Source organism: Platalea leucorodia (assembly GCF_965183815.1).
Source record: "Platalea leucorodia genome assembly, chromosome: 14".
NCBI classification, from domain to species: domain Eukaryota; kingdom Metazoa; phylum Chordata; class Aves; order Pelecaniformes; family Threskiornithidae; genus Platalea; species Platalea leucorodia.
This window is the reverse complement of record NC_138836.1, coordinates 8430250-8456536: the sequence shown is the minus strand read 5'-3', so window position 1 is coordinate 8456536 and position 26287 is coordinate 8430250. Positions and strand designations below refer to the sequence as shown.

Below are 26287 nucleotides of genomic sequence, written 5' to 3'. Positions count from 1 at the left end.
CACCTATGATGTGCTTTCAACATAAACCGAACCTTATAGCTCTGTTTCAAATAACAAAGCATGCAGATCTGCAGAAAGCAGTGTGTCAAATCCAGTAGCTCCTTAAAACAGAAACCAAGATTACTTCCCATACCGACAGCAAAACATTCTTCAGTCACCCCATACTTACTGCCACAGGCACAGCTCGGTCTTGCGCTGTCTGCACAAACACATGGGGGAAAATAAACGGTGATGACAGCGGTATCCTTTACAACTCCCTACTACGACTAATGTCCTGGGACTCTCTACAAAGCATGCTCACCAAGTGCTTTCTAAGGGACATGCTGAGACAGACAACTTCTAGCTCCAGCTAGCCAGGAAGTTTCTGCCAAGCATGCCTGCCTCAATTTTGGTTCTTTGTTTTCTGTGAATTGTCAGAAATGATTACTCTTACCTTTGCAACATGCTCTCTATGATCAGTTGTAAAAATAAGACATTTTTCACTCCTCTTCCATTTTTGACCTGGGGGAAAAAAACCCATATGTTAAATCATGCTGAATATTAACTCCAGATGGACTTGTGTCAGCAAAATGTCACTTCATAATAAGAGACAGTAAAAGTCTTCAGGTATTTTACTAAGGAGTTTTGAATAAGAATTTAGGGTTTTTTTTGAGCTATTCAGGAAGTCCACATTGGAAGCAAAAGCTGCCTCCTCATCTCCCAGCATTCCCGTGCAGGTAAAGGAAGAGAACAGTTGCCGTATGCATTAATTTTCTTCCTCTTTCACTCACTGTGTGAACCAAAATTACTGTGTACGGGAATATGTTCAATTAGATTAGTATCTGACTTTTAACTTCGCTGAAAGCCATCACTGCCTACCCATTGACTACAAAATTATACTAATATTACAACAACCTACGAGAATGAGATTTTACAATTCAAAAGAAATAGCCAAAGCTCTGTAAAACTTTGTAAATGGCCAGAGTTTGGGAAGAACAACTCATACACTCTCTGTGATACATGCATGTATTTTCAATACTTAGGTCAATTAATAACTAAAAAGTGATTAAGGATAATGGATAAATTCTGTTACTGGACTTTTTAAATCAAGTTTGAGTTCAAACAGAAAGTGACTCAAAGTCCATGGTCTGTGCTGGGCTAATTGGAAACCATGTATCAGACACAGTTGCAAAATACAGTATTATAGCTCTGAATTAACTTAATTGAATTACTCTGAATTTACACCAGTGTAGCAGATGTAGTAACTCAGTCTTAATTCTGTAGACAAAAGGTTTAAAACAGTTATCTCAAACACCCCTTTGACACATTAACGTGTTGTTATGTATGCAGTACAGTCATAAAGTAACACAAGACAAAATGTAATTTCATGGTAACTCATTTTTTCTGGGAGTCTTAAATAACATCCAAAGATACCAAGCACGCACTGGTCAGTATTTCCTTCAGAGTTGTTTGCTTGCAAACGTGAGCAAGCTTCTCTGAATTTCTCCAGTGAATGAAACTTCTGTAGCGTATGCAATTCTGCTTTGGAATGGGAGATGATGGCAATCTACAACAAGTGTTGCACCACCATCTCACAACAACTTATCAAACACGTTGACGGTGCAACACTGCCTAAAATCAGGATCCTTGTCCTCTTAAAAACCATTGTGTTTCCTACCTTTTCCCCACCTCTGCAGCAATGCAAGATGATTACATGACTCAAGGCTGGAACGTGAAATGCAATGAAATCACCACGGTGAAGTTAGTAGCTACCGCACCTGGAGACCTCCACTGAGGCCATACCACGGTGCAACCTGCCACGTCAACGTGGCGTGGTTCTCAAAATGTGTGGGAAACAGCATAAAACCACGATCCTCCTGACTCCCCACCCTACGGCCATATCAAGGTCTCAAGCTCTTGACACACAAGCTACGGCCAACACCGTGGCTGTGGCAACTGTGCTGAAAACCCATGCCCCTGCTGAGGCGGGAGGCCGCAGGGCAAGCTGAGGGCCCTGACAGGACTCCCTGGAGAAGGCAGCACCCCACATCTGGCACCACCCTCCCCCTTCCTGGGTGCCGGGGGGGTCCCCTCACCCCAGGGCACGGCTCCGAGCGAGCCAGGCCGGGGCTTGGCGGCGGCGGGAGCTGCCCAGGGGCCGAGCGCCGCGGAAGGGGCCGGTCCCCTCACAGCCGGCGCCTCCCCTCCCGCCCCGTCCCGCCCGGGGTCCTGCGGCGGCCGGAGGTGGCTCCGGCAGCGCCTGTTTGGCGCAGCGCGGGGGCCTTCCGCGGGGCTGCCCCGGCCGTGCCTGCGCGCAGGGCCTGGCTGCTTCCGGTGTGTGTTCGAGGGGGGACGCGGAGCGGGGCTGGGGAGATGGCGGAGGGCGGCGCGGAGCGGGCCGATGGCCGCATCGTGAAAATGGAGGTGGATTACAGCGCGACGGTGGACCAGCGGTTGCCTGAGTGCGAGCGGCTGGCGCAGGTGAGGCGGGGGGAAAAGCCCGGCGATGCGGATGGGCTGAGTCATGGCGTGGGGCGCGCTAGGCCGCGCTCGGGGAGGCGGCCCGGTGGCGGGGGGACCTGAGGCGCGACCTGCAGCCGCCCCTTGTCACCCGATGAGTGCGGAGGGGCCCGGGGCTCGGGCCCTCCCGTGCCGTGTTGGGGAAGGGGAGAAGTAGGGACTGCTCTACCGCTTCGTTGGCAGCGTAGGGAAGGGTGGGCGGGAGGGCGCCGAGGGAGACGAGAGGAGATGTCAGGGTGCAGCCTGGCGGGGAAGGGGACAGGAGGGCCCGACGCCACCAGAAGGGACGTGGCTTTTCCCTGCTGCACTTTCTGCCTGGAGCGTGGTTGGGCAGGGACGTAGGTGCTCGTTCATCCTTAGGACTGCTGTGCGCCAAAGCTGCCGTCGTGTCATTGATCCTGTGTCAGGCTAGGCAGCGCTTTGCATCCTTCTGGCTCGGTTATGTACGTGCCCCAAAAGACTGCAATGGAGGGCCGGAGCCGTGGCAGGCTGACAGAGTGCTTGGCATCTGCTGAGCAAACATGCATGTGCCCCCAGGCATAGACGACCAGAGATTGTCTTGCTGATGGGATCGTAGAAGCAATCGTGCATATGGTGTATCTTAAGGTTTTTTTTTATGGACTTGTTCTGTAGCGTAGAGATTCTTCTGTGTCTCAGACCTCAGAACAAACAGATTGGATTTGCTGTTATGTTCTTTCCCGGTAGGATGGCATCTGATTCTTTACATGCTGCAAGTGTGATTCTTTACATGCTGCATGCTCTGCTCAATCCATGTGTCCTGTGATAGGACGTGTTGTACTATATAGCATATTGTAGGATTTTGAAGGCAGTAGTCTTAAGATAAGTAAATTGCGTCTTACACTATCTTAAGACTATTGTATGGAGAGTAGGCACAGGTGTTTTATCCCACGGGCACAGCTGTGTAGGTATGGACACCACGACCATGTTTCATTGCCGCATAACATGTAAATTTTGTGGCAGTAAGAGCACATCCTTGACAAACCATTGTATATAGCTTAAAAGACTTCAGTAGGATGGGTACGTTTTAGAAATAAATTTCATTTTCTCTTTTTGTTATTAATTTTCTAGTTTCTAACCTTTTTTTGCAGGCACGCAGTTGCCATGGGCTGTTACAAATTCTTCCATATTAACATTTTTTTACAAGATATTTGCTAGGAATTACAACTTAGGACTAAAAGTACATTGTGGTATCTTTAACTCCTCTAAACAAAGGCAAATATACTTCTCAAAACCCAAAAAGCAGGACTATTATAATTTCACACTTAGACTGTAAAGCATGTAGTTTGTGCTTTCTATAATATGCCATAATTAAGATATGATGAATGTGGATGAAAGTAATAGTAAACCAATTATCTGTTATTATAGGAAAACACTTAAAGCTTTGTTTTGGCTAGGAAAGAAATCAGTCTTCCATCTAGCTCAGTGAACGTGAGCTAACCAAACCTGTCTGAAACTTGCTAGGTTTCTCGCTCAAGACAGACAATTTATAGCACGTATCGGGCAAAAATGGAGCTAGTACCTTTCCAGTTTGATCTGTGTGTAGAACCATATATTTAAAGTTAGTGCTATGTATGTTTCTTTTTTTAAGAAATAAAATACTTAAAAATGTGTGCACAGGCTAGTATATGTTTTTTACTTACATGAGAATTAGAGCTACTCTCAGTTTAAACTGAGTTGTATTCTTCACTCATGGTGATAATTCTTTGCTTATCACATTAGGAAGGAAGATTGCAAGAAGTAATTGAAAACCTTCTCTCCTTGGAAAAACAAACACGAACGGTAAGTAGCATATGGTGTGCAACATTTATGCTGGATTGTCCTACCCACCCCCTTGTTCCACTGCATTAAAGTCGTGAAGGGAATTGGAGTATCAGTCTTTCTCTTTTGTTGTTCTTTTCTTTAAAAAGGAAATCAATGAGGCTAGATATAATGAGTTTTTTTTTCCCTTTGTATCATAGAAGTGCAAGTGATAGAGTCTGCAGGTTGGTTATCCCATCGCTAATATGCTGTTCGTTTGTTACAGGCATCTGACATGGTCTCCACATCCCGTATCTTAGTTGCTATAGTGAAAATGTGTTACGAAGCTAAAGACTGGGATGCTCTTAATGAAAATATTATTCTTCTATCAAAGAGAAGAAGTCAGTTAAAACAGGTGAATTTAATCCTCTGAAACAAAAAATAAAATTGTATTTGGAGCTGTATTATGTATCTTATTCCCCCTTGTGTGTAGGGACTTTCCTGCCTGAAATATATTGTAATTAGCTTCTGTTGACATTTTTTCGTAGGCATAAGGAAAGCCAATAATGAAACTGATGTCTGGAATTAGTCTGTCTTCACCTGGTGCCTGAGCTCCGTGTGGTCCAGCTTGCCATTCTTGGCAACACAGCTGTGACTTTTCTGCTTTCAGTGCATACCAGTGCTTTTAGATGGTAGTTCATCTTTACACTGTTCTACAGTCTGTATTGTAGACATATTCTTGCTTTTTCATGTTCACATGAGGTGTATGTTAAATAGAGTTATTGCAATTTATTGTGATCAAATAAGGTGTATGCTTTACATGCTTGCTTTTGAAACTGTCATAGTCTGGAATTCAGTTCTGTCTGAGAAATTGGCTATCAGGATAGTGGAAAGCACTTGCATTTAAGAAGGTACAAAGTTTATTGCACTGTGTGTTCAGTTTGACTTAATTAGAAGTTAGCAAGAGGTAATTTTAATGGCATCATTGCTTTAGGAAGAAAATGGTTACCTACTTTTTAATGTGCAGAAACATTAGGAGTTTGTATACGAGTAGAGTACAGTTTAGTTCTCTAACTTGCACAAACTGTGGCTGAAGACTTGGGTCATTTCAGCTGAATTTTCTTCTTGAGGAAGAAATTTCTAGAAGTCTCATTCTGTTTTTTTTTTAAGAAGTAGGTATTTTAGTAATAATTGTAACAGCTTTGTCAGCATTGTTACCAGAGGAACATATTCCAATACCCGTGCTTGCCACTGAAGGATGCTAGCTTATTAGTGCCTATTTGGAAATATGCAGAGATGGAAAAGCATCAGTCAGAAATAATTACCCCTCTTCCTTCCCTTCCTCAAAAATCTACAGGTGTCCTAAAGAGAAGGGCTAGTACACACACTTAAGAGAAGATGTACCTTCCCTTTAGCTATGCAGGTCTTAGGGCAAACAGATGAATCTTGTCAGTCCGTGTGAGAGTCACGTGGATTTGCCAGAAGAGGAATACTACTTTTCAAGAGAGGACCGCATGGGAGGAATTATTTTGAATATCATTGGAAAAACTGAGAAGAAAGAAATGACAGAACAGCATCTCATTTGACTTCTAGAATCAGTCGCTAGCATCATTTTACACATTCTTACGAATCAAAGTGATTAGATGTACCTTGCATGCTTTTTGTTGAGATGAGTCTCTTTAGTTTGATATGAAACTATTTAGTACTTATTGCTGAGTGTTATAGCTTTAATGCATTTGAGAAATTTAAAAACACAGTATGTTTTTCTTTTCTGTTATTGTACTAGGCAGTTGCTAAAATGGTCCAGCAGTGCTGCACTTATGTTGAAGACATCACAGACTTACCAGTCAAACTGCGCTTAATTGACACGTTGCGTATGGTTACAGAAGGAAAAGTAAGATTTTGTTTTAAGACTGAATGTCTAAAAGGTAGAATAAAAATGCTCACCTTCTTTAAAAGCATAGCTTCTTAACATTATGTTTTAATCTTGTTCAAATAAGAGCAGAAGTATATTTTCAAATTAACCTGAGAAGTCAAGTAGTGTATGTCTTTCCAAAAGACTGCAAATATTTTTGAGGTTTCATATTTAAATAATTTGCTGAAACACTGGTCATATTTCCATGACGTAGATATTTGGATGTATTATTAATATGATTAATAATACATTTCAGAATTCTAAAATGCCATTTATTTTTCACTTTTTTAAAATGTTATGTATTTGAATTTTTTAGAGAAATGGACAGGTTTAGCTTAATTTCTCCTGGGCTTAACAAGGTGTTACATACAGTTACGGTAACCAGAAGGTGATATCAAAGCATTATACCGAGTTAATTATTTACATAATATTCCTTTTAATTTAAGAAAATAAGCAATTCTGCATTAAGGCAAATTTGTGTTAATGTTACAGCTTTTGCCTGTTCAAAGTTAGTCTAAATTGTTACTAATCAAGTATTGTCGATTTATGGATAGTTAGGAGTGAGTGAAATAATGCAAACGGTAGTACTTAGTACACATTAACTATTAAAATCTTCATATCTATTTCAATATATTTTAGCAAACAAAATACCTAATACTTAACTCGCAGTGCACATCCTTTTATGTTTGCTTAAAGAATGGTAGATGTATTTAGACATTATTTTTTAGATTAATTTGGTCCAAATACTTTTGGTGTGTCAACTATCCATCATATTTTATCTGTGTATGTTGTGGATAGTATCAGTATAGTGTATGGCTACACAAGCAATTAATTGGCTATATGAAAACATCAAATATATGTCGTAGTGGGGTTGTGGTCTTAGAGTTTGCACTCTTCTTCAGAAAATTCCAGTGTTTGAACTACTACTTCTGATTTCAGATATATGTGGAAATTGAACGTGCTCGCCTGACGAAGACACTTGCAACAATAAAAGAACAGAATGGTGAAGTGAAAGAGGCTGCCTCTATTCTGCAAGAATTGCAGGTAACACATCATGTCACTCAAAATTGTGTCAGCAATAAAAATTAATTCTGGCTGCTCTTAGATTATTGTTTAGAAACTTAATCAGATACGTCTGCAGAAATGCCTGGAGTGAGATGGACTGTTATTAGTGAAAGTGTAATTCAGTTTTGACTGCTTTTGTTAATCGCATGGTTAGGTTACGTAGACTATTTCCCATTTGGAAAACAGATTTCAATTCTCTAGGTAGTGCATTGAGTATAGTGGATTCTTCCGGTGTAAGTGGGGGCTATAATTTCAAATTGAATAACCTCTTCTCCATTCTCACTTGCTCTGGAATAGCTGTTTTTTCTGTTGTTTTATTTTGTTTTTCCCACCCTGACAACCTCCCACTCTTCTTGCACAGTTAAGACTTCACTTGATTTGACTTTGACCATATTAAATAGTCACATTTTCATTTTAGGTGGAAACCTATGGTTCAATGGAAAAGAAGGAACGTGTAGAATTTATCTTGGAGCAGATGAGACTCTGTCTAGCTGTAAAAGACTATATTCGGACTCAAATTATCAGCAAAAAAATTAATACAAAATTTTTTCAAGAAGAAAACACAGAAGTAAGTCACTGGAGGATCTCTCTTCTCCCCCTGCTCCCCATCCCAATTTTAATCTGACATGCCTCTCTTCAGGTCCAAGTGTTTTTATATCCCTGTTTTCTGGTATCCAGTTGTATTTCATTTACATGATTCATGGAGCTGTATTAATTTTACTGTTTGATACTATTTCAGAAACTAAAGTTGAAATACTACAACTTAATGATCCAGCTGGATCAACATGAAGGCTCCTACCTCTCCATCTGTAAGCACTACAGAGCCATTTATGATACTCCATGTATCCAGGCCGAAAGTGAAAAGTGGCAGCAGGTAAAAAAACATTGCATACAAAATGTCTGTATTTTCATGTGGCAAATGCCCATTTCATTACCAGATCAATTTACAGCAGATTAAATAGCTCATCAGTCTGTTGTTCTTAATTTTTTTTAATGGCTATATTAACAAATTGGTTAGTTGAAAACAGATATAATAAAGTTGATTTCAAATGAATATAACTGACATTTTCATTATATTATCTTTGAAATCTTGAGAATGTCTCTGTTTTATGAAAGTGCAGAAATCAGAAACAGCTGTGCAAGTGTGGTCTAAATGATACTGTTGTTTATGCAGTACAAATGTTACATATTTGAAAAGATTTTTTTTTTCATGCATTTATTTTAAATACTGGAATTTTGGTTAACCTGAATTAATTTAAATCTGTCATCGTGAATGAGGGTTCATTTCTGCAAGGTGACATCAATTTCACCTTAACTTCTTAATATGCTGGCCTTAAGCGTTTTACATGTTAAATTCTAAGCTCTGCGGGCAGTGTTTTTAATTGTTTAATTATGGGAAAACCCCCCACTCTCTCCTCTTAAACAGGCACTGAAGAGCGTTGTTCTATATGTTATTCTTTCACCTTATGACAATGAACAATCTGATTTGGTGCACAGAATTAGTAGTGACAAAAAACTAGAAGAAATTCCGAAGTATAAGTAAGTATTCTTTCTAACAAACAATTCTTAGGTAAAAAAAAAAAAGTCTCTCTCTCAAACTAGCTGTGCAAGTGAAATCTGTTTACGCTGAGTCTGCTGTAAGCATCTCAGAATGTAATGCTGTATGAAAACTACTGCAAAATTTTCATGATTGTGCATGTTCTACATTAAAATAAATGTCTATAAGAGAAAGATCTTTATTAGAAACACAGTCTGACTTGAGCTGCCCCCTGATAGCGTGAAGTATTACAGAGTATATTCATGAAGAACAATGAATATTAATGGTAATAAAATTAAAACATTTAAAATTATTTCTTTGATCGAGTTAAGTATGAAATTATAGCCTTATTAACACAGGATTGTAAATCAACTTTACTAAACCATTTAGAGACCTCCTAAAACTATTTACCACCATGGAATTGATGCGATGGACTGCCCTAGTTGACGAATACGGGAAAGAATTGAGAGAAGGATCCCTTGACAGTCCTGCAACAGATGTTTTTGCCTGTACAGAGGAAGGTGAAAAGAGATGGAAAGATTTAAAGAATAGAGTTGTGGAACATGTAAGTATGGCTGTCTCTAAGCATTAGCTGTGTGCCACAACTTAAAATGCTTTTCACTTGCCATATTTTAGTTACGAAGAGAAACAAAAAAGTATGTAGCAAAGCAGCAGATAAGTTGCCTTTTCCATTGTGTTGTATTTTCAACATTTTATTTGCTCGTATAACTTTATTAGAGAGAGGTATTTGGCACAGTTGCCAGAAAAAGGAGCATATTGCACTCAAATTGTGAGATTCAGCATTCACATTTCAATAGAGCAGAAACTTGACAGTCTTGCTTTGTATTAAATTCATAATTAGTTGATTTAATTACTTAATAATTTGTCTTGTAGAAACTTTTATGCCTTTTACAAGCAAAAGAACTGTTTGTTCACAACTCCCTCACGTACCTTATGCTGGACTGCCGTTAGAGCACTACAGCTCCTAATCTGCTTTTAACATTGACTTTTATATTTTTGCAGCCTGCTTCAATTATTTTTTGCACATAACCCTCTACTCTGAACACTTTTATTCCAGAATATTAGAATAATGGCTAAATATTATACCAGAATTACAATGAAGAGAATGGCACAGCTCCTGGATCTGTCCGTTGATGTAAGTGTTGCTTTGCTTATTCTTCTTTCATAAACAGCGTGGAAGTGTATGTGTGCATGTGCTTGTGGCAAAAATGTAAGTATTCAGCAGAGTCATGTTCTCTTTTAATTTGAATTTGAGTTCTCTTTTTAGCTTAAAAAGCTCTGTAAGTGGTACCACAGATCATCTTTGCATTGTTTCACAGACAGTGCAGAAAGACATAGCATTGTAGAAATACACTGCTTGGTACAAAATTCTCAGGGTTTACACTTGTGTGTTTATGAATGTTCATGGATACAGTATCTGTCGTTGTATCTCTATATATCTGTCTTTGTATTATCCTTGCAGCTCTGCTAGCTTCATCCTTAGTATTCATGTTACCAGTGCTTCTCAGCTCTTACCGGGAAGAACAAAGTGTGCTGTAGAGATAGACAGGGAGCATTAAGTGAACTTTAAACTGTAGTTCATTGGGTTCTTTTTATGAAGTGTAAAAGTCTGTTGGGACTAATAGTATTAATCCAAATATTTGTCGCTTTACTAGTCAATGCAAAGACTTGAGTGTATTTTCATGCCTTTATGGGAGTTAGAAAACTGTTTTTAATTGAGGCAGAACTCAGTGTCATGATGCACGTACCCATAAGGCAAAAGCTGCTCTTAAAAAATCATTTATATTCAAGGTTGCATGTAAACGCTGGCACTTCTCTGTATTGAGTTTCAGTAGTAAAAAGCTCTTGTCCATGAGTGATTAAAACTGACTGAAGATACAGGGTTTCTCACCTTTAAATGTCCCTATTTATAGATAGTTGTACTTTGGGAACGTGGGGTGAAGTAGTCTTCCTGTCATCCCCCTTTGTGTTTTCAAGAGCTTTCCAAAGAGATTGATACATCATGGCATACTGGTATTTCAAGTGCAAATGAAAAGCTTTACCTTACTGTCTTTTAATTAAATCTGCTCTTTTTCACAAACTCAGAATAAACCTTCTTTGACAATGGTCAGTAATTTACATGGATTTTCCTATGCCTTGCTTGTCAGAAGGCTTGTTCTGATAGCTGTGTAGCCAAGTACTCCAATGTGTAAAAGTCTGTTGGTATAGTATATTAAACTTTTAATTTCATGAGAGACAATAGGTTATAGGTCAAATAAAAAAAAAAGTTTTTGAATAGGTGGTGCTAGTAGCTTGTGGTGCCAACGTGTAATATTGAAGTATTGTGTGTTTGTTTAAATACAGTATTACTACAGCTGTATTTCTTGTAAAGAAAACCTTTTTCCCTGTGCTTTAATGCTGTTTGGGAGGAATACTGATGCTTTGTAGATAAAAATGCTGTTTTCTTGACTTAGTGCTGTTTGTCTTTGCAGGAATCGGAGGAGTTCCTGTCTAACCTCGTAGTTAATAAGACCATCTTTGCTAAAGTAGACAGGCTGGCAGGAATTATCAATTTTCAGAGGCCTAAGGACCCAAACAATATACTCAATGACTGGTCTCACAAGCTCAACTCACTAATGGCCCTAGTTAACAAAACCACACATCTCATTGCCAAAGAGGAGATGATACATAACCTGCAGTAAGGTGCCTCAATAATCTCAGTGCTTTTAAAGAAGGCATTAAATCTTCATAATAGAGACTATTATTACAGTGTGTATATGGTTTGTTTTCTCCCTGTCAAGCCTTCCTGGTCTAAACTTTAGAACATAATTCTGAAATTCCTGTTGACAATTAAGTTCCCTTGATTATTCATTCAGTTGTTAAATGTTTTTTGCTACAATTGGTGAAAGAACATAATAAAACTGTATTGCCTGTATAATAGTAGTCTTGTGATATCTTCTTTTGCATGTATACCTTTATCTAACACATAATTCTGTGGTTATTTCATTACAGGACTATTTTTGAGGCTGTGATTGAGACGATATACTGTAAATAATAAAATCCTAGGGTTTCACAGTAGCATGCCTTGAGGTAACTTAAAATGATAATATTATAATGTTATGTCAAGATGCTGTTTGAACGAAATTCTGGATGTTCATGCTTAATAATAATGGTATTTCTTGTGCTTTGGGACTACAGATAGGCTTTATTAATTGATTCTGAGCTGACTGAGAAATCTACCTGAATCTTGTCTGCTTGGTGCAAGTCACTAGTTTTCACTGTTTTGTAGTTCCAGTTTGTAACGGCTACAATAGCAATTTTGCAATTAACTAAGATAGGACTTCAAAGCTGCTGCTCCTCGTAATTGAATGTGTTATATTCAGACAAGATAAAGTCCTATTATTTGCTTTAACCTACTTGTAATGGAGGGAAGCTGTAGATTTTTCCCCATGTTCCTGTTCTGTTTTAACAAAGTAACTTTTTTTAAGAAAGTAAAATAGTAGCACAAACAGTATAGTAAGAATCAATGGGACTTTTATTGAATTTTCTCCCGTTTTTAATGATTTTTAATGCTATCCATAACTAACTATTCTGTTCGTAATAAATTAGGTAGAGACTATAACTGCAAATGATGTATTGAGAGAGATATATATAAACCCTATCTCTTTAAAAGCCCACTGAACTTCATTCAAACTAACACTTAGCGCAAGTAATTATCATATGAATACACAGTAAGTCAGGAAACTTTAGACAGTGATTTTGAGTGAGGGAAGTCTGTGAGGGGACAGGAAAAGATCGAAGCTTTGAAGCAGTGATTTGCCTTTGAAATGTAGATTTTGGACATAGCTTAAGGGAAAGCTGGGAATGTCATTTTGGAGGCAAGTAACTGTATCAAGCCATACTAATCTAGCTCACTGCATTTAAGCAACAGAAAAACAGCTGAACTATCAGTGAGGGAAGGGAGAAAGAGGAGCAGACTGTTTTGAATGCATAGAATGCTTACCATCTAACTCCCTAAATTGTATTATAGTCCCAAGTGTACAACTTGTGTATAATCTTGTCACAGCCATGTCTGAGAATGGGATGTATTGGTCTTTTTGAGGCTAGCCTTAGTAGCATAGGCAAAACTGGCTGCTGCTAGGATAATGAACAAAGTAACTTACTTCAGTTTTGACCTTTTCAGTTGAAAAAAAATCAGTCTTCTGGAAACTGAGGCAAGAGGTATCAGAAAGGGGAACAGAGGGTCATCAGGGGAAGTGGGAACTTGCCTCTCCCCGTTCTTATCACAAACCTTTTTATTCCATTTGCAAATCTGGTCTGGAATCTTCAACCCCAAGCATTTAAGCTTATGGACTCTGTGACGCGTCTACCAGATGAGAGATACTGGACCTGTTTCCCCAGCCAACCCTCTTTTCCTTTTTATCCTAGACTGGAATGGTTTAGTGGTTCCCTGGCCCTACTTTCTGGGGTTCTTGCGGATGCTGCTCCCTCTCTGGCCTAGCTATATCCCTCTCTGCTGCCTTTGTTTGCATTTAGGACATGAGTTTGTTGGAGAGAGGAGGTGGTTTCTCTCCTCTCGAAACTACTTTTTGCTGTCAGCATTGGGAAGAACATGGAAGCATTCTTATCTTCCAACAGTCCAGGCAGCTCCTTAAAACTCCATTCAGAAGGATTATCAGGGTTCACTTTCACGGTCTGTATTCATACCAAAGATCCACAATGATCAAGCCTTTTGCCTTTTGGTCCGAAATAGATTCTTGTCCTCACTGAATTCACTTGCACCACCTTCATCTTGTTTTGACAACATACTGCCCAAGGCAAACTCCCTACCTAACTCTGTCCTCAGAGTGAGATACACCTGTTGTGTACCTAGTACTTGGGGCCAGAAGCAAGAATCCCTCAGGGTTTGCCTCCCCACATATCACACAGGTAAAAGAGGAATTTAAAAAAAAAAAGTAGAGTTATTAGGCTGTACAATAAGCCCAAGTGAGTGGAAGAGAATCTGTTCATTTAGCCTGGAGGTTTTTTTGGGGCTGTTTTTTTGTTTTTTTTTTTTCCTTGTTGGCAGACTATTATTAATGAAAATGAAAGGAGTGTATCTTGAGTCTCTCTGGAAGATGTTGCCACATTCAGGTTGCTAGGAAAAAAAGACAAGCTGTAAACTTTTGGTGCTAGTTCATCTCAAGAATGCAGATATATGTCAGATACAACTCCTCCATGAGCAATTTAAAGGTCAACATAAAGGCATGCCGGCTTCTTAAAAAAATGCACTGAGATTGAAGATCTTTGATCTCGACAATGTGGGATCGAACCATCGCATTAATCTGAACTTCGTAGTTCCTATCTCCTCAATGTACCCTCAACATCCCTTTATTGCTGTTTGCTTCTCAACACTCTCATTTTGTGGATCAAAGGAAAAATGAATTAGTTTGAATTTTGTGTGTGTTTGAAATTGTGTGTGTTTAAAGAGTCCACGCTGAAGAAATGTTATCCTTGGATAATTATTAAGTAAGATTAAAGTTGAGATCATCTGTTCATTAGAGGGCTCTGGAGGAATTCCAGGGGAATTTTCATGCTGGAGAATCAAAACTTGCTACTCTTCAGCCTAACAATCAGACGTTAATGGCTGCCTAGAAACAGTTTGCTTTATTGTTTAGTAAGACTAAGAATTACTGTTGCTATCTAACCTCAGGTCTACCGCTGACTTGTTTGTGGCAGAGGGTAAACCACTTAACTTCTGTTAGTTTCCCATGATTGCTGCTTCTGAGGGAGCTCAAAAATTTATAAAGATCCAGCGTGCTAAGACAATAAAAACATTGCTGCTACTACTACAGTCAGTCTGGAACTTCTGTTGAGAAAGGCCTCCTGTTGTTTTGCTTCTCAGAGGTGAAAACTGCTCAAGATGCCTGCTGAGGTGTTAGGCTGCAGGGTCAGGGAGGCAATTCGGTGCTGAATGTATGCTATTATGTGGTTATTACTTGTACATGTTAATTGTAATGGTTTTTCCTGTATTCTGAAGTTGTAGACATCGTGAATGGAGCTCACTGAAAATCGTTTTCTGTATTGGAATTCAAGAAAGGCAAGTTCCCAGAAACAGGAGTGAACTTTATCATAGAATAGAAATTGATTTTCTGAACTTCTGTGAAAGCAAAAGTCTGAGGAGAAAGGAAAAAACGCAGCAGCGTAAGTTTGAAATAATTAAAATAGTTTTGTTTTGAAAATGTAGAAACCAAGCTATAGCTGTGATTCCAAGCGTGCAGCTCATGGATGAGCCAGGACTGTAGGGCTTTTTGGCTACCAGCTCTCTATTAGCCCCGAAGCAACTGAGGGTTTCAGAGTTCCCAACTCTTCCAGAATCCGTGCCACACCTTTCAGAGCTCTGCTCAGATCTTAGCTTCGTGGCAGGGAGCCTAGCAGCCCCGAGTGGCCCCAGGTTTTCAAACTCCTGTTTTTTGGCAAGGAGCCTAGATTCTCCAAGGACCTGGGCATGCTCCTAGCTTCACAGAATAGGGAGAAGCCCTGTGAACAGTCAAAATTTACAGAATCCTGACTTAAGCATAGGGAGACTGGATGTGTTGGTGCCTGCTGTACAGGGCTTCCTTGCAGTTACGGTCCCTGGGAGGTTGTGCTTTCTAAACTTACAGCAGGAAATTGCAATTTTCAGATCTGAAAGGTTTTGAAATCTTGAAAAATGTAAAAGTGGAATTGAATTTCATATTGCTGCATTCATTGGGGGGGGGGGGGCGCTTCGTTTGTTTGTTTGTTTGTTTTAATCTTACCATTATAATGAGCCCCTAGAAATATCGCTGTTAGGCTTTTGAGGACCCGAGTCCTGTTAAGTCTCATGATGCTGAGCAGAGATTCATTGTTTTTGTTCCTATCTCATGCCTCCCCATTGTGCCTTTGGCATTTCTTACATTTGCAACATAGACTGTTGCTTTTCTTCTGCTCCCAGGCTCCATGCGACCAGCTGCTCCTGGTCTCTCTTGGGCAGAAGAGAGTGTGTGCTGCAACCAGTGCAAAACCCCACATTCCTCAGCAGAAGCCTAGTCCTGTGAGCTCTCCTCTTGTCATGAAATCCCATTAGTGAGCATAGCACATGGGGATTCCAGGAACTTAGAAAGTCTGGATGATTCTGAAAATGCAAGCCAGTAGTGAGCACGTAACCCATCTGTTTCTGTGCCCAGCCCATGCTGAGTGAAGACCTGGCTTGTCAACTCAGCCTGTAGAGTTGTGAATGATGTGTTTGATTGCAGAGGCTGGAAGCCAAAATTGCAGCTTCCCCTGGGGTAATACACATCAAGGAGAGAGAAAGAGACATCTCGTGGAGTCCCTCTCACAGTAGCAGCTAATAGTAGAAGCTTATTTCCTTAAATTATCCTTTAATACTGTATTGAAACATGTCAAAAAAGCCACAAGAACTCTCTTTCTTCCCATGTAGTGTATAACCGGTTGCTAGTGGCATACTCTGCCTTCTGTGCTGTTAGAATAGAAGTGGCTCTGAAACCAAAGTTTGGTTATATTAAAGCCCTTTGGATTTGGAATCTCATCCTTTAGGCCAGTTGCTGTACAATTTGCACTTTGAGCAGAATTTCCAAGGTTAATGAGCGTTGGAGCCCAAATTTGTTTTGGACCAGCAGTCTTGATATTTCTATCGGGTAAAAAAGACCAGCTTGAAAGAGCTTGGAGGGGGCACCACATGGAAATAATACAGTTAGTCCAATCTTGCGGGCTCAGTGGCAGTACTTGAACAAAATAGTGCTTGGCAGCCAACCCCATCTCAGAGCTGCTGGCTCCCTCTGTAGCCTCTGGCATGTCCACTTAGGGTTTATGCAATACCATTGACCAGTCTACAAAATAGAGTAAAACCTACTTCATAGGGGGGCTAAGAGGTTTAATTTAAGTCAGAAGACCATAAAAAGCAGTGGGTGTAAGGGCACAGTCTCCATATCGTGTTTTACACACAGCACTTTTTCTGAGACGGGGGATTCCCCTGCTGCCGTAGTCTTTCCCCAGCTCCTTTCTGGGCTGTTTCCACAGTGCTGAGTTGCCATCTTTTTACAGCAGTCTTTGCCTTTCAGTACTTTCAGTCTAGGAACTTTAAAAGAACAGAGACAGACAGCAATAAAAATGGTGTCTGTCACTGAGCAAATCCTTCCCCATATAACTCGGTCACTAGCCACACAATTTTTTTCCTAGCACAGTATGAAGAAATACCGTCAGAACAAAGGGACTCAAAAGTTAATGACAGCTTATGTGAAAAATAAACCCAGCAAATTTCTCTCACCCCAAACTGAACTCCAGAGGATACATGCATATTTTTAGATATACACACACATATAAAACTCATTCTATTTTCTACTGCTTTTTTTTTTCAAACTATCATTTATTTTAAAGAAAACCTTCCTTGCATTTTGCAAGAGAAAAATTTATCAGTAATACAAAAGCTCACGAGGAACCAAATACAAACAGCCTCCAAAAGGACTAATTCCACTTCAACAACCTGGACTGAATGAGACACAAAGTTCGTTAGATCCTAAATATGGTTTCACCTTTGTCTGATTGACCGTAACTGCCCCGTTCCTTGCACAGTGCCGGTGGAAAACACCCGAGAGTCACAGCACGCCCTTTAGGCTCACTGGGGATGGTGCCCGAGGCGGGCAGCTGGGGACCAGCGGCGATGGCCTACAGCAGGCTCCACGGGAGTGTTTTTGTCCTCCTTTTGGCAACTCCTGGGTTGAGGCCGGGACCACCCACATTCCCCTCTCGCAAGGCCTCTGGTAGGGCACTGAAACAGTTAACTATACTCCCAACTGTACTTACAAGGTTGATTTAAAAAGTGGACTGATTTAAGTCTGAGGCTGCAAATGCAAAGGATTTCTTTACGTTTATTTCCTTCTGCATTTACATTTTTGCAAGGAGCTCTCTCTTTATAAATGCATTACTGATGAATATTGAAAATATTCTTGGGCACAAGTATCTTCTTGCAGTGGCAATGCATCAGAGGCTTGGCTGGTGGTTACTCTTCAAAGAGTTAGGAGGCGTTAAATGTAAATCTAAATATAAATGTATTTAGGAAAATCTAACACTAAAATGATCTGGATCTTATAATTATTTTAATTAAAGTAGAAGGAAAAGTTTTCAAAAAGCACTGGAATCCTCTTTTGTTGATAAACCTTATTATAAAGGTCCTGAAGTAAGCTGTTTTCCCCCAATTTCTTGTCCGCTTTGCCCTAAAGCTCGATGGCCGATGCAGTGCGAGGGGCACCCATCCGTGGCAGCCGAGCCAGTAACGCCTTGAAAAAGCCGGTTTGCAAAACAGCGTAGGTATTAAGAATTGATTGCCAAACATTTTGAAAACACAGCTCACAGGGAAGATTACTCCGTGAAAATAAAACTGTTACGCAAAGCAGTTTCTGGGATTCACGTGCAGCCAGAAACGCATTACCAACGGTCCTTCAGCAAAAGCAGACGGGAGTTTTTGAAACACGATGTAGAAGGGGAGCTGTTGGATCACCTGGCTGCAGCCTTCGCACACGGAGCCAGGTTCCTGCAAGTTTCAAGGGCAGTAACTTAAAAAAAAAACAAACAAAACCCCAACCAAACCAACCGCAACAGCAGAATAACCGCGAGGAAAGCGCCAGCATTTTGGGCCAGGCGGCACCGGGCCGGCCCTCCGCTACGCCTGGGCGGGCCGCGCCGGCTGCGCGGCCGCGCAGCGCCCCTCGGCCTCCGCGGCTCCTGAGTGCGTGCGGGGGCAGTGACACGACTCCCAGGGGAGGCGAGGGGGCGGGGAAAAAAAAAAAGAGAGAAAAGGGGGAAAAAAAAAAAAACCAACAACGAAAAAAGCCGAGGTTGCCGGTTTCCAGCCTGAGCGGCGCGGCAGTGCCCCCTCCAGCCGCTGCGTGAGGGGAGAGCCGCGGGCCGGAGCCCGTGGCTGCCCTCCGCCTGCCGCCACCTCCCTCAACAGTGCCGCGGGGCCCGGTCCCGTCCCGCCCGGTCCCGTCCCGGTCCCGGTCCCGGTCCCGGTCCCGGTCCAGTCCCGTCCCGTCCCGTCCCGTCCCGTCCCGTCCCGTCCCGTCCGCAGCGCCCCGCCGCCCTCCGCCTTCCCCCGCTGGCCGCCGGGCCGGGAGGAGGGCGGGGGAGGGCTTTCCCACAATGCTTTGTGGGGACGTTGACAAGTGGATCCAAGATGGCGTAGAAAGTAATGACAGGTAAGTCAGGACTTCCCCATTCGCCCCCCGCGGGGGCCGAGGGCGGCCGGGCCCGGCTGGAGAGGGCTCCGGGGAGGCCTCGGGGGATCCTCGGTGCCCCGCAGCCGGCCGAGCGGCCGAGCGGGGGCCGCCGGCCGGGCCGGAGGCTGAGCGGTGCCGGCTGGAGAGGGCCCTGTGTCTGCGGAGGGGCCTGCAGCGGCAGCCGCTCGGGGGCTGTTTACGGGCAGGCTCGGCCGGAGCCCCGGGGGCTGCCGCGCTCTCCCGGGGGCCCGCAGCCGCCGGCGGGCGGGCCGGGGCGGCCCTGCGCCCGGCGCAGCGGGGGCAGGCGGAGGGGCCAGCCCGGGGAGCCGGAGATGCCTTGCACAGCCCCGGCTTTCCCTGGCTCCGGGGGTGCTCCGTCAGGGAGGGAGGTGGGGGGTGAGGAGGGGTGGGAGTCAGCTTTGTTTTTGTACCGGGCGGGGCGGGAGGGCACGGCTAGCGACAGCCAGGAAATAACAATAATAAAATAGAAGTAAAAAAAACGGTTTAGGTAGGGTTTGTTGAAGGATGGAAAAATAAATTGAAAGGATTTAACAGCTGTTGTAAAATTAGCCCTCAGAGCAATGAAGGCTTGGCAGATAAGCTTGCATTTTTGTTTTCTGCAGGAAGGCTTTGTCAGGGCCGAGTGGCTAGAAGTTGGGAGGGCTAACACGGATCCTGAGGTCACCTTTTATACAACGCAGCTGTTGTGAAGCTGAACATAGGAGAGTTTGTACTGCAGGTTGTGATACAGTCCTCCCAACAGAAACTAAGAGACTATATATATATATATATATTTATATTTATATTTATATTTAGGGCAAATTCCCAAGTAGAGGAAGCATATGTGTTACCCCTCTTGGGGTGGGTCATGTCCTTTTATTAATTTCCACATGAGTGAAGTTGTTTGGCTTCAGTGCATTGTTAGTCAAACTGTTGTTGTTTGATTATAGTAACATGATTAAACATATCATTGGTGGAAATTAAGAAATAACTGCAGGGAAACAGTTGCAAGATTGCTTTCCAATTCAGGACAAAATGAGTAAGCGGTAACAAGGTAATAGGATTTTTGCATTATTGGGGTACAGGGAGCTTGAGATGAAGTTTAAAATTACATAATATGTTTTGCTTTTAATCGAAGAAATAAAATCATTCAGTTGTAAGACACAAAAGTATCTTAAAAATCATTATCCCCATGGCCAGATGAGTGCATCATGGCTAGTCTTGTTGGGATGGTTTGAATTGTTGGGGTCTTCTAATGTTCTTCTTAATAAATAGTGTAATTGAAACAAGGCAAAGGATAAAATATCCCCCCTTTTGTTTATTTTAAGAAAAGACACGTTCCTTTGTAAAAATGAAAAAAAACCCAAAAAACCAAAAAAACCAACAAACAACAAATTAAATAAAGTGATACTTGGCAAGCTATTTTCCAAGACTGATTGGTAGAACAGGGAGGTTTTAAAATAATGTGGTTTAAATTAAATTGTTTCAATACTTTTGAGTCATAGCAGGTTGTGAATGAAAACTCTGGTTTTTTTTAACTGGCAGAGCTTGTTTGATCAGGATGGTCTGGGGATGCTGGGCAGCCTGCTGCTCCTCTGCAGTGAGGAGCTGAGTTTGAACGTGCAGTTGAAACTTAGATGAGGGGAGAGCGTACAAGTGACCACCACGTTCCCTCCCCCTCCTCAGGAGGCAGACTGAGGGATTTGCTCTTAGATGAATCAGACTTTGGTAGGCTTAGCTTTTACAGCGCAGAAATTGTGAGTGGCGAAAGCTGAGTTAAGCTTTTTTTTTTTTGTTGAACTTTAATTAGCAGAACAGTTTTTCTTTATTGGTAACTGAAGGAACATTTTGTGTGTTATTGCTGATAAAATTGAGTTCTCTTTGTAATTTGTTATGAAAGCAGAAATTACATTTTTTTTTTTCCCCGAGCTGAAATCACATTTCTATTATCACTCCTCACCTCTGTGAATTTTTTTGACTTATGAAACGTACAGAGGGTGTATTTCCCCTCTTTGAATTCATACGGACACTATGCCTTTTTAAGTGAGCCAGGTAAACTTTTCTATGAAAGAGGCTTATTAAAGTGATGGCTCTAGGACTTGAAAGTTGTAATAGCTGGTTTTGTTGGGGTTTTTTTTGGGGGGTGTTTTTTGTTTCTTCCCAGCAGACTAAAAATTAAAGGGATATGTGGAAGCAGCACCTTAATCTGTAATTTGTCCCAGTTCTGCTTCTTGATCTGTCATGGAGGATCCTTTCCTTTTGTGAAATCTCACTGATTTCAGAGAAGTTGCTCCTAGGCTTTGGGATCTGTATTAGTAGATCTGATTGCAGGATAAGGGCTGTAGCTGGGAGAGAACTTCTGCTTGAAGGTTAGATTTCATGGAGAAATTCCCATCTCGAAAAATGTAAGTAACAGTGTCTAGACGGTTTGAAGAGGTAATATTTCCAAGTGGATAAGGTACAGGCCTAGTGCTTGAGAGATCTGGACAGCCTGATGCAAATCACTTCACCTGTTTATGCTTCCTTTTGAAGGAATTTAAAATAGGAATAGTGAATCTTACCTACCTGTAAAGAGTCTTGACGCCTGTGGATGAAAGAGGCTATGTAAGAGCTAGGCAATATTATTACTGATGTTTTCCAACTCTGTTAATTTAGTTGTCTGATGAAATATTTTCTCCAACATTGGCAATTATTTTTGTTACTAAAATCCCCTTTGCAATTATAGCTGGATATTCTGTCTGACTTTGTGTGGTTTTCTTTTTTCTTTTTCTTTTTATTCGTTGTTTACTACCATCTTACATTTGCACTTTATTCTAGGTGTTTTCATTTTAGTAATGGCAGAAGCAATTGCTGAAGCAATTCGGATTATTAGTTGAAAGCCCTTGAATCTTTCACCTCACTGGCATTCCCTGCTGAGGTCAGTGGTGCCTAGATAGGTCTGGTAGCAGGAGTGAAATCTAAATTAGAGAAGTCTTTTGTAATATTTTAAATCCTGTTCCCTGTGTACAGCATGAATAACTAGGGAAAGCCATGGGAGCTGTCTTGGAGAACAAGAAGGAAGGATGGTGTCGTTCTGCTCTGGCTTGGGGATAGAGTTGTTGGGCAGCTGGCATTCCCACTGCCTTGTGGATCAGTAGGCCAAGAATCCTAGTAAACGTGAATCCTGTCCTTACTTTTTTCTTAGCGTTGTTAAAGGCTTTTTCCTGGAAGCAGATCCCCAGCGTTCCTCTTTGTGCAAGGTTGTTAGTGGCTCGTTGTGGGGGAGAATAGCAAATTTTGTATTCCCGATCTTCCCTCCTGCTCACTTATCATAGCTGTTCAATCATTTCTCACTTCCGTTGTTGAGGTCCTAAGGCAGGATCCCATATCACTACATGGTATATGTATTTTTCCCCTTTAAATGGAAGTATTATGGGTTAGATGATGAGAACAAACAAGACCTTCCTTTTTTGCTCTTGTTTGTCTTGCTGTTTCTTCTGTGGCCTTTGGCAGTACTCAGCACTTGTGTTTATGTATATCAGTGACATACGTTTAAAGACATAGTACTTTATATGCGTGATTTCTTACTCCCTTTGGTAGACTTCTGTGATGGTCATTCTTTTTTCAGCAAGGAAGAAAAGAGAGAATATTTAAAAAGAGACTGCTTTTTCAAAAGTTTGCACGCATCATTGGTATGGAATAAAAAATGAAGGAATGCTTGGTCTTCTGGAGATTTTGACTGGGAAAGTAAACAGTTGTTTTCTCCTAGTATTTGGGGGGGGGAGAAAATAACTAAACTTTATAGATAGTGAAATTAGGAGTAGGAGTCTGCAAGGTCAGACCACTCTACAGAAACAGGCTAGCTTGTGGTGATTTTATTATGGTGGTATTGATATGTAACTCAAGTTCCTTATTCAAAAACAGTCTGGCTTACTGAGCTTTCATCTTCTCTTCACACAAATGTTTACAACATGAGGCTTCAACCAGAAGCAATCACTCATGTCTGAGAAACACAGAAAAGTGAGTATTACTGTCGGAAAAAGAGTGCTTAGGAATTTAAGCAGGGAGATTGTAATTACACACAGGTGAGAATTTGTTTTCCTGTTGCATTTCCATTGCACTGCTAGTTGAAGTTGAAGGATACTTAATGTGGCTATAACATAATATCCAAATATTTCTCTACAATTTTATATGCAAATTCACTGTCATAAATTTAATAGAAATGCACTGGTTGTTTACCCAGTCTTTTCTCAGAGTCCTCCAAAATACCAAACTGCAGACTTATGACAGGGCAGCCGGATAAGAAATCATGGATTTCAATCTTTTTCCTTCTTAAATGTAATTTTACTACACTGACAGGTTCCGTTTCATGACTAAAAAGTTTGAGTGGTTACTATGGCCCCATCCTACTTCTGAATGAGTACAAACTATCAAATTTTCTAAGTGGCATGGAGTCTTTGTCAGATGTTAGAAGACTCATACTTCAGCAAGAAAGTAATTTAGAATTAACAACACTGAACTTTATGGCTTTTCCAAGAAGCAGTAGGTACACAGTGCTACTGAGCTGGTAGCAAGAGTTTTTGTAAGGGATTTTATGTAAAGAGATGTTTTGGAGATGTTACTGTAAACTGTTGTGCGATTTGTTTCTGTTAGTCTCAGGAAGTACCACTTGCATGAAGAATGATGTGGCTGAGGTGGATGTTTTTAATCTTTGGCTTATATGTGGTCTGGGGAAATACATTTCACGATCTCTCCTGTTTGTAAGCAGTAGAAAGGCTAATGATTCTCAGAGTTGTAATGACCAAACATTGAAAGAAAAAGAATAGTAGAATTATGTTAGGTACAAAATTTTGAATGTTGGAGTGGCAGGAAGTGCAGGGTAGAAATGTGAGCAGTGTGTGGATTCGTCTGAGCTGGTTTTATGGTAGTTAGGTAAGTGTTATTTAGAAATGATCTTTCAGTCTGTGAATTTCACAGGGTTTTTTTTTCATAGTTATATATAGCAAAAATACTGTATTCATCAAAACACTAAAAATTACGCTGCTTAAATATGCTTAGAAGATCTTTCAGAGCCCTTCAGACCCCATGGTAAAAGGGAAATATGTAAGACAACAAGAGCTGTTTTTGAGAATCTTGGTTGTTAGTAATGCGGCATGAGTGTTTAATTTGCTGGAAAATATTTAGTGGTTCAGCAAACCAAGAAAGTAGCGAATCTTTGTGGACATCATAAATGGAGAATGCCACAAATGAAGAACATAGTGGTTTTGACAGTATATAAAATAATGCTTCTTCCTTATATATCAGCTTATTTAATCTAAGATAATCTGTATTTTTGTAAGTGATAATTTCATTTTGTCCTGGGATAATTGTGGGGGGATGGGGACAGGCAGTGTGCTTCTGTTCCCAAGTAGCGCTCCTTTGCTGCTCTCAACTAAATTCCCCATCAACTAGCTGGGATTCCCAAATACTGTTGACCAGCCACGATGGCTGCCTTGCATCTGATCCTCTGCCATTTTGGGAGCCAGAATTTGTGGGGCTTTTCTCATTGTCTACACAGGGAGGTCATTACGGGGAACGTTTTTTAGCATACTTCTGAATCTGCGCTAACACAGTGTTGTAGCTGAGTGCTGTGGGTATTTTATTGAAGTGATGTTTTTGATTATAGTTGTTTGTGCTAATGGTTTTGAGGTAACTGTACTCTGGCCGTATCTTAAGACACTCACACGTTTGGAATGGTGCAGGACATTTGTTTTGTCGTTTGAACTGGCTGATAATACTTGGCTGTAGTTTTGTTTATATTTGTTTGGCTAGGCTAGACACTGCTTTTCTTCTTCCGAAGCTTTGTCAGAATTATGCCATTAACCACAGTAGGATTGTTACTCATTCCTGCTGATGTCTGTTCTTTGAGTGGGGTTTAAAATACGTGACTGAATCTCTAATGTTCATTTCAAAAGGAATGAGTAGGGTGAATGCCATTGAGAAGCTTGTGGTGTTTTGGATACAAATTATGGTGTTGCCCATAGGGTTTGCTGTGCCAGGAGAACTTGGGAATCCATATTCAGCTCTCAGGAGAGGTCTAAAAATTGAACCTGTTGGTAGTATCATGTTTGTGCATTTGAGGAGAGGAAACAGGGATGTTATAAAAGCATTATCTGGATGCAGAAGGGTTAATATCATTAAAATACAGTCAGAAGACAACTCCCCAAATCAGGCTTAGCTATATTATGTCAAACTATTTGAAGCACAGTCATGTAAAAATGAATTTCAAAGGTTATTTACAATAAAGATAGCAATTTTTAGTGGTGGAGGCTAGTTATTGCTTTGAACTTTCAGAACAGCACACAAAAATATCATGCACAGTTACATAATAGGTATGGTTTGGGGAAAGATGTGTTTGGAGTATCTGTGGGTGGCATGATTGTGTTATTAAATCTGTTATGGTAGGACCCTTTTGTGCTAAGCACTGTATAAATGCGTAACAAAAACCTCAGTCACAGTATTATTCACTACTATAATAAATTTAAGTTCATTATAATGCTGCAATGAAGAGTGAGGTATACTGAAAGAAAACTTTCCTGTTCTGTGTCACAACTTTCTGGCTTGTTTGTGTGTTCAGTTTGTGAACTGTGCACTATAACTGTGCAATATAACTGATATTCAGCATGAAGATTTTTACATTCTTTTGCCTCTTGAATGGATTGACAGAAAATCAACTTAGGGCTTCTTTTTTTTTTTTCATCCAAAACTGTAAAACTGTGATATATACCTGTAGCATCTGCATTTGCACTGGTGATCAAAGCTGTGTTCTTCAGATAGGTCTCCTAGTCATAGGGGTGTGCTGCTTTGCAATACTGGGACATGTCAAGAGTGGAGAAAGTTCTTGTATAAAAACGCAAGTTTGACATTTGAGGGAAGACTGTTTCAGCATCACTGCAATATCCCTGTTAAGAAGAGAAGACTTGGATTGAACCATTGAGCTTTGGAGTTTGCATGGGGCTTTCCAAAAGGGGATGTGCTGTGAGAAATAATTTCCTAATTTAAAAAATACTTTTATTGCTGAAATCCAAGTACAGCTGTATTGGAGGAAGCTGCGAATTGAACACAAGACTGAAAGTTAGGAACTGTTAGTTTTGATTCTGTCTCTGAGACTGATTAAATCGGTGAACTTTGGCAAATGAACTGTGGTCAAGTGCTCTCTGAAGACAGTGCTGCATGAGTGGCGAATTCAATGAGAGCCGTGGAAAACTTTGTGACATGTGTTGCATTTAAACTTCTGAAATACGTTTGTAAATATCCTGG

General features: G+C 40.9%; 2 protein-coding genes across 7 annotated transcripts in view; both read left to right on the top strand.

Annotated features, from left to right (window-relative positions):
- The first annotated feature begins 2293 nt into the window (after positions 1–2293).
- PSMD12 (proteasome 26S subunit, non-ATPase 12) lies at positions 2294–11720 on the top strand. Of its 3 annotated transcripts, none has more exons than XR_014229720.1 (11): positions 2294–2460; positions 4240–4299; positions 4544–4672; positions 6044–6151; positions 7112–7216; positions 7656–7805; positions 7977–8111; positions 8664–8776; positions 9165–9339; positions 9798–9930; positions 11267–11336. XR_014229720.1 is itself a non-coding variant. In XM_082326688.1 (11 exons), the coding sequence occupies exons 1-11, from the start codon at positions 2353–2355 to the stop codon at positions 11474–11476; spliced, it is 1371 nt and encodes a 456-aa protein (XP_082182814.1). In that variant the 5' UTR covers positions 2294–2352; the 3' UTR covers positions 11477–11720. The 3 variants fall into 3 exon arrangements, 2 of the variants coding, with proteins under 2 accessions (XP_082182814.1, XP_082182815.1); XM_082326688.1 differs by having other exon boundaries at positions 9853–9930; positions 11267–11720; XM_082326689.1 differs by lacking the exon at positions 11267–11336 and having other exon boundaries at positions 9798–11258.
- Positions 11721–18839: 7119 nt separating this feature from the next.
- The window catches only part of HELZ (helicase with zinc finger), a 98221-nt gene continuing 90773 nt past the window's right edge, over positions 18840–26287 (top strand). For 3 of the 4 annotated variants that reach the window (XM_082326854.1, XM_082326855.1, XM_082326853.1), the window contains exon 1: positions 18841–18988. In XM_082326854.1, coding sequence (XP_082182980.1) covers positions 18982–18988 — 7 coding nt within the window. In that variant the 5' untranslated portion in view covers positions 18841–18981. Of the gene's footprint in view, positions 18989–26287 lie in introns of all 4 variants that reach the window. The other variant, XM_082326852.1, reaches the window with a different exon arrangement.

Bases quoted from the DNA above. Each gene is read 5' to 3' on its own strand.
- PSMD12 (XM_082326688.1), top strand. From the start codon at position 2,353: ATGGCGGAGGGCGGCGCGGAGCGGGCCGATGGCCGCATCGTGAAAATG. The intron at 2,461-4,239 runs GTGAGGCGGGGG...TTATCACATTAG, and splicing joins AGTGCGAGCGGCTGGCGCAG to GAAGGAAGATTGCAAGAAGT. The intron at 4,300-4,543 runs GTAAGTAGCATA...CGTTTGTTACAG, and splicing joins TGGAAAAACAAACACGAACG to GCATCTGACATGGTCTCCAC.